The 14919-nt window shown below is 50.9% G+C and overlaps 1 protein-coding gene and 1 long non-coding RNA gene across 7 annotated transcripts; one reads left to right on the top strand and one right to left on the bottom strand.

Moving 5' to 3' along the window:
- Positions 1-1049: 1049 nt before the first annotated feature.
- On the bottom strand, positions 1050-12670 carry CCRL2 (C-C motif chemokine receptor like 2). 5 transcript variants are annotated; one of them, XM_011222821.3, is made up of 5 exons: positions 12462-12670; positions 11726-11890; positions 3805-3879; positions 2724-2840; positions 1050-2210 (listed from the first exon to the last, which is right to left on the bottom strand). In XM_011222821.3, exon 5 carries the CDS (start codon positions 2150-2152, stop codon positions 1103-1105), a length of 1050 nt encoding a protein of 349 aa, XP_011221123.1. In that variant the 5' UTR covers positions 2153-2210; positions 2724-2840; positions 3805-3879; positions 11726-11890; positions 12462-12670; the 3' UTR covers positions 1050-1102. The 5 variants fall into 5 exon arrangements, with proteins under 5 accessions (XP_011221123.1, XP_019653438.1, XP_011221128.1 ...); XM_019797879.2 differs by lacking the exons at positions 11726-11890; positions 12462-12670 and adding an exon at positions 4169-4184; XM_011222826.3 differs by lacking the exons at positions 11726-11890; positions 12462-12670 and adding an exon at positions 3975-4151.
- Positions 3666-11719, top strand: LOC117801889. Of its 2 annotated transcripts, none has more exons than XR_004624678.1 (3): positions 3666-3711; positions 10648-10704; positions 11471-11719. It is a non-coding gene; the product is annotated as an uncharacterized LOC117801889 (long non-coding RNA). The 2 variants fall into 2 exon arrangements; XR_004624677.1 differs by having other exon boundaries at positions 3681-3711; positions 11468-11719.
- Positions 12671-14919: the final 2249 nt, after the last annotated feature.

The following is a 14919-nucleotide window of genomic DNA, read 5'->3' as shown; positions in this document are numbered from 1 at the left end:
ATATGGAAATGTCTTTTGTCCTTGCACTGAGGTCTGAAAGACACTGCTAAGTTCAGAAAACATGTTTTTTTTAATATTTATTTATTTATTTTTTTGAGAGAGAAAGACAGAGTGAAAGAGAGAGAGAAAACGAGTGAGCATGAGTGGGAGTGTCAGAGGGAGAGGAGAGAGGGAATCCCAAGCCGACTCTATCTCACAATCCTGAGATCACGACCTGAGCTGAAACCAAGAGTCAGATGCTCAACCGACTGAGCCACCCAGGCACCCCGACAATACCAGTTTAATGCACATCATAAATTCCACTATTTTCCACAAAGTACCACTAACAGATAACCGTTGACTTACCCATTTTCCACACATTTTGTAGATTTGCCCAACTAAGGTTTTTCCTGCTCCACATGTATTTTAACCCCCATCAATTACAACACATCTTAGCGGATTCCACTTCAGATTGTACTGAATGAGTGTTTTCTCGATTCCTTCGAAAATATTCTTGCCTGGAGTTATTTCATGCAGACTATTCGTGTAGCAAGTAGCCAAGAAGACCTAGCAAATTTCACAGAGCAAGTCACTTTTACCTTTTTATCCATAGTTTCCAGCTAGTTCTTTCAATTACCTGCAAGAAAATGTGCCTGAACAATTATTTCTATATGAATAGGTTGCTTTTAATTTGGAATGTGGTCTGACTGGTTTTAAGGGTACGCGTATTTATTTTGTGTGTTTCCTTGCCCAATTTTTGCAAGTTTGGCATGCTGGACAAAATGTAAGCTCTGGAGTGAATGGTATTCACGTTTGGGTCCCGGCCCTGCCACTTTCCAGCTGTGTGAGCCTGGACAAATTTCCATGCCTCAGTTTCCTCCTTAGCAAAATGAGACACATTCCATCCACACCCATCGTCAAGTATTGAGCACAAAGGGGCTCAGGTTTGCGAAGAGCCTAGCACAACACCTGAGACAAATTCGGCGCTTGGAAAGTGCTTGTTCACCTCCCCACTTTTTTTTCCGTATCCCGTTTTATATTCAAATGTGTAAAAAAAATCTGCAAAATAATACAACGATACAAAACTCAATGTTTATTTGTCCCGCCTTTGACGGAAGCTAGTTTACACTTTGGTGGAAAGGTCAAGTCCTTCCCTGGAGGCATCTCGTGTAGATTCCTCACTGGACTGAGGCGGACTGTCATCACACCCACAGCAAAGGCGGCGGAGGGGTCTTCTGAATGTGGGGTCGAGGAACACGTGTAGGAGGGGGTTGACGCAGCAGTGGGTGGCCGCGACAATTCTCAGGATCTGAACACTCCTGTCCAGGTGGTAGTTGTTCTTGCAGTCATGCAGGGAGAAATATTCTTTGAAGGTGGACAGGAAAAGTGCAATATTGTAGGGTCCCCACATCAGAAGGAAAACAGCCATTATGGCAAAAACAAGCTTAGAAAGGCCAGACCTCCTCTCCCCGGACCTTCGTATTCTACTCATTCGCACGTAGCAAAAGACAAAAACGCACAGTGGAAAAAGAAGTCCCAAAATGTTCATCTTTAAGGTCAGAAAATGCTTCCAGTTTCTCTCCTCCACCAGCAGAAAGTGAGGTCTGCTAAAGAAGCATCTATATGTCTGGCTTTCCATCCGAGCTTTGTCAAACACGGATTCGGGCACAATGACCAGAGTGGCGAGGACCCATGCCAGACCACTTGAGATGATGCCCCAGCGCGTCGTCCTGGTGATCAAGGGAACGCTCACGGAGAAAAACACCAGGTACCTCTGTACGGTCAGGAGGACGTTGAAAAATGCCTCGCTGTACAGGCCTATGGAGTACAGTACCACCAGAATTTTGCAGAAGGGGGTGTCGAGAACTCCCCCGTGTGTCGCAGTGTAGGCCCAGAATGGCAGGGCCAGCAAGAAACACAAATTCGAAATTGCCAAGTTTAGGAGATAGATATTTTCCGTGTGCTTGAGGCCTTTGTGTTTCACCAGGATAAGCATAACCAAGAGACTGCCCAGGAGACCAACCAGGAACACGGTGGTGGAGAGCTGCGGTACCACCCGAGCCTCCAGGATCTTGGTGTCATAGTGGTCGCATAGTTCTAGCTCGCCGCTATTCAGGTCGTCCTCTATGAGGACGTCATAGTCATCCTCTGGGGCTGACGTGTAATTATCCATCCTCAGGCCGTCCTGTGGAGTCGGGAGAGATTATTGTCCTTCATACAGCTGGGTGGTCCTGGAGGGGGAAAAAATTGGATTAGTGTCCGGGAAGCCATCCTGTCCCTTTTCTGGTGTTTCATTTTACCCAGAGTAGGTCTACAGCTCAGAAGATTGAAAATGAACATTTCTCTAACCCATCCCCACCTGCTGAGAGCGGCTACATTCATTGGCCTTCTCATCAAGCCTTCGTGTACTTGGTAACGCTCTAATACCACCGGGGACATAAAAGGAAGCATTACACTTCTTCGCAGACCTGAAATTTCCCTGGTGGAAACAAGATTTGCCTATCTGAAGATAATATTTAAGACAACACACCATCAAAGAGAGCCAAACACTGTGGTTTAGTGGCATGAAGTCGGCATGGGTCCTAATTTCTACGTGTCCAAAAAGTCTGCTCACCCTGTGAGAGAGCTTCCTGTGACAGGCTGGCTGAGCTCTTCTCTCGAAGGATAGAAATGAAGGTTTGCAAAAGCGAAACCACCCCAAGCATCAACATGGATGTCACTGGTTAAATACATAGATGACTTACCACTTGACAGAGTTCCAGCGGGGAACGGCACGGCCTCCCGACCCACCATCCGAGCTGCTGTGGGAATGGCCTGGGGCAGCTGAGAGACCGGCTTTCTTCTGAGCAGCCGGTCCTGACCTTTAGGGGCAAGAAAAGCCACTGTTTACCCCTGGGGAGCTCTACAACCACAAGTCACTGGTCTCCGTCTGGGTCAGGGACTAACCCAAAGAAAGCAACTTGAAAGCTCCTCCGGACCCCTGCAGGGTTTCTCAAGCCTCTGAGAGAAACCAGGAAGTTGTTTTCTTTTCCCCGGTTCCCCTGGACCCCGCCTTTGGTTTCCCCCTGGCCTTTAGACAGGCGTCCTCCTGGCTGCCCCAGATAAGGGAACTGAGTTGCCACTGCTCCCCAGTGATACAAGGTGGGGTGACAGCAGGGCACTTCTGAGCAGGTCACAGGCAGTGGTGGAGGGGAAAGTGTCCTGTGGTTGCTCTGAGTGCAGACCCCAGGGCCTGGTGCTCCCTCGCATATCCGCAGAAGCCCACTCCCTGCATCCGTAGGGCATCTAGAAGGCTCGGGGAGAGCCCCAGTGAGTGGCATGAGCTCTGGCTCTCGCTGGAGGACATCCCAAGAGAGGATCTGGAGACAAAGGAAGCCGCAGAGTGGTGTCACTTGGGAAGGGGGCTGGTGCAGAGATGCTTAGGACCAGAAAACATAGTAAGCAAAGCCAGGAGTTAAGCAAGCCGTGAGGCACTGAGCCTGCTCCCAGAAGATCCCAGAAAATTCCACGGAGGTTTGAGGGGGGCGTCAAGTCTGGGCTACAGAGCCTGAGGGGGAACCTACAAGCCGGGGACTGCGGTGGGGAGCGGGGAGGTCTGAGGCTGGAGAGAAAGGAAGCGGGAGGAGTCCAGATTTCAGAGCTGGGGGAGGAAGCAGTGGGTGGTGAGGGGCAGGACGGGGCAGGGGGTGGCTTGGAAGAAGGAAGAAGGGAGAAGAGGAACACCGAACAGCTGTAAGTCCATATGAACTTCTCCCGGATCCTCTCTCTGGACCTGTGACTGACCTAATTTGGGGCCATCCCCCCGCGCAGTGGTTCAGCACTCACGGGGTTGGTTAGAGGGCGTCCTGTTCATGAAGGCCAGAGATATGTTTAAGGTAGCTCTCAGCTCAGAGCGGGGACCTGTGAAGACGGAAATAGAAACACACTATTAAAAGAAAGGCAAAAACAAACATAAAATGGCCCAGACAAGTATGTGGTTGAGCGTTAAATTTAACTCAAAGATGACGTTGGTCCTTCACACGGAGGGGTTGGTGTCATTGGAAACCTGGGTGATGTGAGCTTCCCGGCAAGGACTTGCCCGCCTCCCGCCCCTGCAAGGGCTCCTGTGAGTGAGGGGGGGGGTCACCGCCCACGGGAGGCGGCACAGCCCTGGGACCCTCCGTGGCCGGCCTGCCTGGGCTCTACCCACCTCGACTGGGCTTCTTTGGAGCCACGCCAGCCCCACCCCTCCTCCCCAGGACCTTGAGTAAGTGATGGTGACTCAGTAAGGCTCCTGCCTTATTGCCAGATGCTCCCTGGTCCGTGCTGGGCAAGGGAGTGAGAGTCAAGTCAACTCGGAGACATGGAGAGCCCCATGGACGTACACACGTACACTACACGGTTAAACGGAGGCAAACAGCAGCAGGCAGGACCTCACGTATGTCACAGAATGGTGTGAAATTTGAAGTTTCCCAGGAAAAACACTGGAAATTTGGGACCACCCCTAACTTCCTGATATTAATGGCCTTCACTTTCAGTATTATTTTATTTTGGCTGGATTCCCAACATTCTGCTTATCCAGCCTCAGGCCATGGGGTTCTTCCCCCTTTTATTTTAAATTGAGATATAACTGACATACACCATTGTGTAAGTTTAAGGTATACAGTGTATTGATTTGATACGTTTATACTGCAACAGGATTACCGCCGGGAGGTTGGCTAACGCCTCTGTCCTGTCACGTAACTATCGTTTCTTCTAGTGGTGGGAACAATTAAGATGCATCCTGCCAGCAAGTTTGATGTTTATAGTACAGTTTTGTTGCCTATAATTGCTATACTGTGTATTAGGGCTCCAAGGCCTTGGGTTTCTAGAAACTTCTAAATGGTAGGAAGGAATGGTTTGGAGGTCTGAAGTGGAGGCAGGAGGAAAGTTTTATGACCATTCTACTCTCTGGAACCATACTAGGGTCTTCACGGTTTGTGAAACCTTACTGCGTCCTGCGGCTTCTGCGCCTGGCTTACAAACCTTACCTTCGAGGGTCTGAGCTCTTTCTTATCCTATAAGTCAACCCCAATTTCAGTCCAAGAAACTTAGAAGCTGTAACTCTTACTCTCCCATACACAGAGATCATTCATTCATTCGGTTCATCTATTCAGCTATTCACCTCTATTTACAGAGGGCCTAGCAGGTGCCTGGCCCTGTTCTGGGTGAACAACATAGGCAGACATCCTGAATGTCATGGAGCTTATGTTCTACAGACAAAAGCAGAATAAGTACGTGAGCTGTAGGGCAGTCAGGGGGTGTTCTGTAGAGAAAAGCAAAGGAGGAAGGAGGGTAGGAAGGCCCGGGATGGTTCGGGGATTCGTACTTTTCGTGAGATGGTCAGAGGAGGCTTGGAGACAGGTGTGCACAGGAATAGCACGTGATTAGGCCCAATAATTAATGCTCACGATCTCATTTTTTTTTCTTGTTTTACTAAGTTCTTATTCCACGGAGATTGGAAAGCACACAGTCCAGTGGGCTGTAGTCACACCGTCTCCAACAAGGTCTGAAGCTCAACCTGGGGAGGGAAGTCACTGTCCAAATGTATTCCTTCTGGGGGCTCTGCCTTAGCCTAGAAACAGCTCCCTACCTCTGCTGACCCTGTAATTAGTCCCCTGTTACTAATTAGTAATTCTTCATAGTAAATGTTCTTTGTTCAGACTACTGGTGTGATTCTGTCTCTTGACTGGATGTTGATGGGCAGATATCCAACCCTGAATTCAGTTCAGTGAAGAGTTTTGAGCATCTCTGGATGATGAATTGCTAACATGCTGAATTTCTCAGGGATCTAACCTGATATTGAGAAATGGGTATTCAAAATTTTAGAAGTACAATAATTTAATCTATCCCTTAAAATGGCTTCTTCAAATATCAGTGCCCTCAGGTTATCTATCAATCTATCAATCTAATTTTTATTTGAAGATATTACATGACAGAAAAATTGGAAAGTACAGAAAAAATCATCTCTAATTGTGATAGTCACAAATAACAGCTATTATGATTTTAAATAGCACTGCTTCTTAACGGAAAATGTGCAAAAAATGCTTTCAGATGATTGCTTTCTGCCAGATTAGTTACTTGGCAGTTAGTAGATTAAAAGGGCAAATACCCACATGTTACAATTTTCAGGATTCTGAGGCTGTCTGTCCTGCCCCTACATTTTCTCCTACCAGCTGCCTAATGACTAACACCCCACCTCGGGGCTTGGTCCTCCCAGTAGCTGGCCTTCCTGGGAGGGCAGCAAAGGGGGGAATAATCCTTGCAAAATGTGATTGTATTGAGAATCAGTCCTGAACACAGCTTTTCGAAAAATTGTTAAGTATATCTAAAAAAGCGTCTCTCAGTGCACTTTCCATTTATTCTGCAGTGTGCTAAAAAAGTGTAAAAGAGAAATTGGGGTGGGGGTGACTTTGCCCATGTAAGTTTGAAAAACTAAAAAATTTAAGCCAGTTTCTTTACTGCAGGACTTCTCAGAACTCTTACTACGCTAATAAGCATGGTGATCCTCCATGAGGAAGAGAGGGTCTGCAGTGTTTCCCAAAGTCGTTTGATCATGGAACCCCCTTTTAAAGTCTCAAACAGATATTTATGGGCCAAGGGCTCTGCAGAACATAATTTGAGAAGCGTTGCCTTCGACATATGTGTGTTACCGTGTCTTGGTGTGAAAATGGGGATGGACCTCCACATCTCTGAAGGGATCACAGTGACCGAGGGTCCCAGCTGCCACACCGTGAAACACATTCTCGCATTTGTGCCAAGGCCATGCCTGCCAGGGGCTGCATCAGCCAGTGACCCTCTTAGGAACACCGGGACAGGCCCAGTTCAGGGAGGTGGGCTCCTTTGATGGCGATTTTGGCTAGTGCTTTCCCCCAGCCTCGCTCCCTCTCTCTCCTTCGTTTGGGGTCAGTTCTGCTTTGTGTTCTGGTAGCTTTCCCAGCTTCTCCCAGCTCCCTTGCAATCTCTCAGAGACATTTCCTCTAATACACTTCCTCTATGCCACATCCCGTCTTGAAGGAGCTGAGCCAACACAACCTTGGAAGGGAGGCATCTGTTTCTAGAGTCTTGAGCCCTTTGCTTGCTGGAGAATGATACACTTTGTAGCACTCCATCCCTCTCTGACTGTCTTGTCCACCATCTACCTGTGGCCTGCCCAGGTGGAACTTTCCGGAACACAGGAGACCAGGTACTGCCATCATGCCCCCATCCCGCTCAACTCCTCAGGTCATGTACCTTGTCTTGGTTCTCATCACCATTCTCCTTTGTGCTTACTCTGCCCTCGGCTCACTTCTCAATGTTTCCTCTCTCCCCATGCTCTTCCTCTGTGCCCTCTGAAATCTGAACTCCAGGATGGACGCTCCTCCTGACGTCCTTCACACATTCCAGAACATTCTTAGCATCTCTTGTCCCTCGAGGATATTCCTTCCCTCTCACACCTACCTCAGACTTGGGGGTCAGGAGGTGACATCCCTGGCCCCAGTGCCACTTGCTGACCATTGCTTCCAGATATGTAGGAGACCCTTGGGTCCCCAGCTCTCTGACCCTACCACTTTCTGCTCCACCGCTGGCCTAATGGTCCCTTCTTTTATTTTAGCCTGTGTACCATGGATAACAGGCTTCTGTTCACCTCAGTTTCCTCCATGTCCCTGGGGACTTACCTGCCCAAGTTGATCCCCATCCAGCACCCAAGTCATAACTCTCATGGACTCATTAATTCAATTTTACTCAGGTCTGTTAACACTGATCTACCACTGAACCCGTACAAGGAAATCGCTCACTTTCCTGATGACAGCTGCCACACCTGTGACCCCTCTTCCTCCGTTCACTTCCTACCATTGGTTGTTGTCTCTCCTCCAGTCCTCCACCTCTCCCTGTGAGCTCTTTGGGTGGTCACATCCTTCCCATCTCGCTGAGACCCAGGTCTATCACTTAGCCACTCTCTGGTCAATATCCTGCTTTCCCTTGAAGCCCCAGCCTGAGATCGACCTGTCTACCTGCTCCTCCCTTCCAATTTTTCTCTGAATATGTGTTTCTGAGGATAGCTGGTTAAAACCACTTAGCCACAAAGAGAAGACCCATCACTAATTTGTGGTCTCCAGGCTCAGCTAGCTTCCAGAGATTTTTCTCGTTTCCCCAATCACTCTTCTGAGTGGCCTAAATCGTCACCTTCTCCTGTTTTCCACCAGCTATTTCAAGACCCTTAACACTTTTCTAGTGCCTTCAAACTCCCACCACCACCACCACCCACACTTCCGTTCAGGAGGTGACCTCATCTCCTGCTCAGGAGGTGACCTCATCTCCTGCTCAGGACTCCCTCCACTCCCTGGCCCCCGGCTTTAAATGTCATCATGGCATCTCCATTCCTTCATCCTCCTCCATAGACAGAGCTGCTTCTTGGAGAGCAAAGGCTCATTTCTCCTTCTCCCCTCAGGACCGCATTCTGTCTGACCACCAGCAACTGTTTCCGAGGATCAGTTCCAACCGCGACTGCATTCTTGGCAATATTGAAATGCTCTGGTCTCTCCTTTAAATAAAGACCACAAACTCATCCTGAACCCCACACGTTGCTCTAACTACATACTCTCCCTCTTCCCAGGCAGCCTCCATTCGTTGTCCAAACACACCACTCTTCCTACTTTGTCCTCGTTCATTCTCTACTCAGTCCCCGCCAGCCTGGCATCAGTCCTCATCATTCCGCTGAGATTGGCCTCCCCAGGGTCACCAACACCCTTCTGTGCTGAAATGTCATCAACTGCTCTGTGAAGAGCCCGTGAGCAGGAAGCGTCCAACATGCCCCTATTCCCAATCAAGCCGACCACACATCAACACCACCACCTCTGGCGCTTTCCAAGCTGAAGCCGTGCTTAAGGGTTTTGAAATCCTTATGAGATATAAAAAACATGAGTATGGGCTCTCCAGGAAAGATGGCAGAGGGAAGCAGGATCCACCACCAAGCCCTCCTCTGGTACCTTAGAAAATGGCTTCAACAACAATTCTAAAAATTTGTCAGTAGCAACTGAACATGAAATAGGGTACAATCTTGTTCCCAAACCTTGAAATGCGGTGCATTACAGCGATGTCTGAGTCTAATCCCATTACAGACACAGAAAGAGGGAAAAATCAGTAAATCCTGAGAATTATCCGAATACTCGCCTGTTAGGAGACAAGTGGGTGGAAGGGAAGTATGTACCCCTAGGAAAGGAAAGGAGAAATGCCTAGTGAGTAAAGGCCTGCCTATTCCAGAAGGGTTTCTTGGACTTCTCATATTCTGAGACAATGTGCTGAGTGAGGGCAGTAGGACAAACGCGACAAAAGTCAAATATACCCTTGTACACACTGAGTAACTTCTGGTAGTAATATTGTTAGTTGCTTTTTTGTTTGTATGTTTGTTTTTAGGATTTTGATTCCTTGTAGAAATAGTTTTTTGTTTGTTTGTTTGTTTGTCTTTTTTAAAGACCTTATTTATTTATTAGACAGAGAGCATGAGCAGGGCAAGGGGCAGAGGGAGAAGGAGAGGGAGAAGCAGGCTCCCCACGGAGCAGGGAGCCAGACATGGGGCTCGACCCCAGGACCCTGGGATCATGACCTGAGCCAAAGGCAGACACTTAACCATCTGAGCCACCCAGGAGCCCCCCAAAATACTTTGAATCAACTAATGATTTAACCAAGACTTTCAGGGTTCTAGTCCTATGGTTTGGGAGGCCTGCCCACCGTTACCCTTGGTGACGCATTTCCTCGTGTGTTTTGTGGCGTGCTTGTGAGTTCACATTTACTGGGACTTACTGGTCCTGCAGCCCCTTTTTGTGGCCCGAGGTGGGATCCCTCCCCTCCAGAGGAGTTTTGCACTTGTTTCCACCAGGACCACGAGGGGCATCCATGGCCTGAGCTGAATTTAGTTTCGGGGTCTCCCGTTTTGAGGGTAGTATAAAATCGAACTTGCTATTTGCACGAGCCTCGGGTTTTGTGCCTACCACTTGGAGTGGAGGCAAAGCCAGATAAGCTTCCGTATTGTCCCCGCCTGTGGGTGTGTTTCTTCCCCAGGGGCTAGCTTTCTGGGGGGACCTCGGGGCACCAGCTCCCCGTCACACATGGCCGGAGGCCTGGCCGTCTGCTCCGTGCTGGAGTTACGCTCAACGGCCTTTTAGGGTGGGTGCTTTTTGATTAGTTTACATCAGCCAGGGATCAAAATAATAAGTAATTGAGTGAATATTCAGGGCATAGCTGTTGGAAAGTGTTATTCATTGCACAGGCGTTTAGTGTCTGCTGTCTCGTAAACTCCCCGTTTGCCCTTCTGTATCCACTCTCCATCCCCTTCCAGCCTGCTTTGTGTCCCAGGAGGCTCATCTCCTTAACAGCAGAGCCTCTGCCCTCTGAAGCAATGGGGACTTTGGGCAGGAGGTTAGAGACTGAGGTCAAGGGGCTTAGCGCCCTGGCTCCTTCCTGGTGGGGCTGGTGTGTCCTGACTTTGTGGCAGCTCCCCCTCCATTACCCCTTCTTCCGAGCAGCGGGAATGGCGGCCTGTCCTCTCCTGTACCAAGCACTGCATGACGCCCTGAGGTTTCCCTACACCCTGTCTAAATCTCGGGAGGAATCCTCTTACCAGCCTTCCTCAGTTGCCTTACTTGAATGTGCCATTTTGTTTCTGCCAAGACTCTGCAGGACACACGTCCCGAGTTCCAGGAACTTTGCCAGGCCCGGGAGAAAACGGTGAGCAAATAGACCTGGGTTCTGCCCTCATGGCGTTGACGTTCTAAAGGGAACCAGGCAGGTACATAACTGATTGTAATCTGGGGAGTCTGGTGCTGTTCTGGGGGAAGCCCACGGGAGCTAGGGGAGCCTTGCGCGGGCAAGGACACCTGGCTCCGTCCAGAGGGATCAGGGATGGTGTCCCATGGGAGGGGTCGTCTAAGCAAAAAGCCCGAGTGGGAGTTAGCCAGGTGAGGGGGGGGGCACGGCCTCTTCTTTCCTCCCTTCTCCTCCTAACGTCTTCTTTAGGTCCTTGAGGGGCCATCCACCTGTATCTCAGAGATGGGGCAAGACAAGGGAAACAGACCTCGGGGGGAGACGTTTTATTACTTATCGGCATGTGAGTTTCTGTGGAAGAGGAGGTTGAAACCAGGAACCAGACTATTTTTGATCTAATTCCTGGGAGTCCAGAGCTCAGGGGGACAGCTGCAGGCAGAGGCCTGGCTGGGGAGGGCTTCCGGGAGGCACCCCCGACAGCGAGTGGGTGAGGCAGGACTGGACAGAGGGAGAAGCAGACCCCAGTTGAGGAGACTGCCAAAGCCCCCTGCTGACCCCTCGAGGAGCTCTGGGCCTGGGATGGCCATTCGCACTGTTCCGCATGGAGGGAAGGGGGCCGGGCCCTCGCAACCCCCCCTTGGCCAGACACAGCCCTCGGTCATGCCCTGGGAGAGGGTAGAGCCCTGGGAAGGTAGGTCCCAGTGGCTGAGGTGGTCCCCGTCCCCAGCAGCTGAAAGGATGGGTGCACTGGCCCTGCAGAGGACATCTGGACAGACCCCATCTGGACAGACAGCACCCATGGCCTGGGCTGGGTTTCCTACAAATTTCCTGCATAACAAGAAATGGCAACCGAAATTTCTAGAACCCCCATGTCATAAGACTAGAAGCCCCATTGTGGGCACTCGTGCACACCGGATGAGTCAACATGCACAATAAGGGGCAAACCGCTCGCTCACTCCACGTGACCGCTCTGCTGGTTACTCACCCGTTGGCGTCAGAGGGTGAAGAACAGAGTCGAAGAGGAACTGGACCCCCCTCGGGCCCCATTCTTCAGCTTTTTCTTTTTTTTTTTCTTTCCTCTTTCTTCTTCCCCGCCTAAGTGGCCACACTCTTGTTTCCATGGGGTCGGGTGGGTTGGACAGTCCCCTGTCTGATAGTAACCACATTTAAAATAGTGTGAAAAGAACAATAAACCAAGTCGCAGTCTCATCTTAACAATATTCCCTCATGACAGGGCAGGGTTTGCCCTGGGGGCCGTGATGGCACCACCTAGGGCCTCGGCCGCTGTGAGCCCAGCTGTTGGACACTGAAGGCTCAGCTTCCTCCCGGCCCAGGGCCCCACCAGGGACAGTCCCTGAGCTCCCCAGAGGTTCTGCAGCCATTCCCTTGCAGGCCCTGGGGCTCCCATCTCTGCCCTCACGTCCCCTGCCTGTCCCAAAGGACTCAGCTGCCCCCTCTGGAAAGGGTGACTGGAAAGGGCCCCTAACCAGCTAACCAGGACCTTCAAACCCCAGAGGCTGGTCCTGTCCCCCCTCCAGAGAGTCCAGAACTTGGGTACAAAAGTCGTGCTTTTCTGGGCGGGGGGGGGGGGGAAAANGGAAGAAGTACAATTCTGTGTCCTTGGCCGTGAGTCGCTGCGGGAAGCTACAGGCGAGGGCCGTGAAGTTATCTTGCTTTTCTGATTGCATCATGGGGTCACTGGATGTTTTTTCCGCTCTTACCTTGCTTCATATCTCCGCAGCGCTCAACGTTGCTGACACTTCCTCTTCCTCCCAGAGGTCTCTTCTCTGCCCTGGCTCTGCCTTTCCCGGCACACCTTCTCCTCCTTGGGGCTCCTTTGCTGCCTGTGCACCTCAGGGTTCTGTCTGGAGCCATCTGTCCAGCCCATGGTGTCCACTGCTTGTGACGGTGGATCTCTACGTAGATGCTCTGCTGGGTTCAAGGCAGCTTCTCCTAACACTGCCACCTGGAGGGCCCCCAGGATTTCTAACTCAACCTATCCTGAAACCTGCACCTGAAGCCAGTGCCTCCCATCCCCCTGGGCTGGCGTCCAAGTCTTGCCCTCCCTGCTTCCCTCGTTCCTTCAGCCCAAGTCCTCATGAGTCCTTGTTCTTGGTAGCTTCCGGATCCCTTCATTTGTCTCTACTTAGAGCTTTTTACCTTGGCAGAGGCCTCTGCTGTGTCCCAGAAGGAATACAGCCCAACCCTCGCCTTGGGGCTCTGACTCCGTCCCTGCCTTCCTCCAGAACCTGCCAATGAGCCATCCAGAGTATGTCTTTACTCCCTGGCTTCAGCCCTCCCCCCACCCCCCTGCTGGCCTGCACTCCTCAGTGCTCTGCAATTTGCTCTCCACCCATCAGCTTGCAATCCTATCTCTCCCCACTTTCTTCTCTCTGCTCTCACAAAACCACTTAGAGTTCCCTGACGTTGCCTCCCTGTTTTCTCACACACCGTTTCCACTGAAATTCCTCCCACACATATACACTGGTCCTTGCACTTTCTCCTCATAGGACCGCCACCTCCCACTCCAAACTGGATCACTCAGGAAGATGCCTGGCGTGGCTATGTTCTTAAGGGCACCTTGCCAGTGGGGACTGGGGTCAGAGGGCATGGCATTCTGGCCCCCGGTGGGACTCACTGTGAGTGTGTCCTTCATGGACAGGTGTGGGAGTGGAGGAGTGGCATGAATGAGGATGAAGATATTGTGCCTGTGGACAGCCAGTCTCCTGCGGCCGTGCCAGGGATCCGGGATGTTCCACAAGGAAGCTGCAGAAATCTGGGAGGGGCCAGGACCAGCCCCCTATAGCCCTCAGACTTTTCCTTTATATTTTATTTTATTTTACTTTACTTTATTTTATTTTATTTTATTTTATTTTATTTTATTTTATTTTATTTTATATGTTTTTGAGACTGGGGCAGGGCGGCGGAGAGAAAATGAGTGGGGAGGGGCAGAGGAAGAGAAAATCCCAGGCAGACTCCACACTCAGTATGGGGAGCCTGATGTGGGGCTTGATCTCACGACCCTGAGATCAAGACCTGAGCCGAAACCAAGAGTCGATGCTTAACCGACTGAGCCACCCAGGCGCCCCCAGACTCCTCTTGATGAGGCTTCAAGCAAGGTGGAAACACCAGGGAGGGCTTCTAACTGTGGCAACTGTCCACATTCGGATCGGATAAGCTTTCGTTGCGGGGGATTGTTCTGTGCGTTGTGGGATGTGTAAGAGCGTCGCTGGCCTCTTCCCAGGTTGGGACAACCCAAATCCGGCCAGACCTTGCTGGACGGCCACTGGAGGAGAAGCATGATCTGGTGGATACCCGCTACACCCCCAGAACCAACCATGGGAGTTGGGAGACCAGGAGGAACGAGCCCTGTGACTCCTGAATTTGATTCCTGAGTCCCGGGATGGGACCCAACATGCTAGGAAGGGGGAAGTGGGAGTCTGGGGTCTACGACAAGTGCAGCTCAGAGTGAGGGAGTGTTTGTTTGGCTAGAGACTAGCTTCCTTTGTGCTTCCAAGTATGGGCCTGATGGAAACGTGAGGCATCAGACTCCTGCTTCCCGGGCTCTGGCAGAAGCTCTGGGCTGGGGGCCGGCATGGGCACAGGGGGTGCCCCTCACTCTCACGGGGACCCTGGCTCCTGTTGCTCCTTGGAGATAAGTCTTGGGCCATGTTGGGCTCTAACACCAGCACACCAGCTTCTTGATCAACATTAGGTAAGTCGCTAAATAATTTCACATGCAAGTCCCGAATTCGTGATGCTTTCCACCATGATCTGTGACCTCTGTGCTGGGTGAAGGAGGGAGTGGAGCTCTCGGTCGAGGAGGAATACCATGAGAGGGGGATGGTGGGCAGGACTTCAAGAGGGGCCAAAAGGTTCAGCTTCCAAAAGCAGTATTCTTTTGTAATTATCATCAGCCCTCTTGAGAAAGCAATTTCCAAGAGGATAGACAAACACCGAGTAGAAGAAAGGGCTGGTGTCTTGGCTCGGGCTCCTGTATCGAATTGCCACAGACTGTTGGGTGGGTGGGGGGAGCTTAAAGAATAGGCGTGTGCTTCTCAGACTTCTGGTTGCTGGAAGTCCAAGACTGAGAGGCCAGCAGACGTGGCAAATGGTGGGAGCCCACTTCCTGGTTGGCAGATGGCCATGTGCCCATTTTGTCTTCACAGGGGAAGGGCA

The sequence above is a fragment of the Ailuropoda melanoleuca genome, chromosome 4 (genome assembly GCF_002007445.2).
Source record: "Ailuropoda melanoleuca isolate Jingjing chromosome 4, ASM200744v2, whole genome shotgun sequence".
Lineage (NCBI taxonomy): Eukaryota > Metazoa > Chordata > Mammalia > Carnivora > Ursidae > Ailuropoda > Ailuropoda melanoleuca.
Note: the sequence above shows the minus strand (reverse complement) of the source record. Positions and strands in the feature narration are given on the sequence as shown.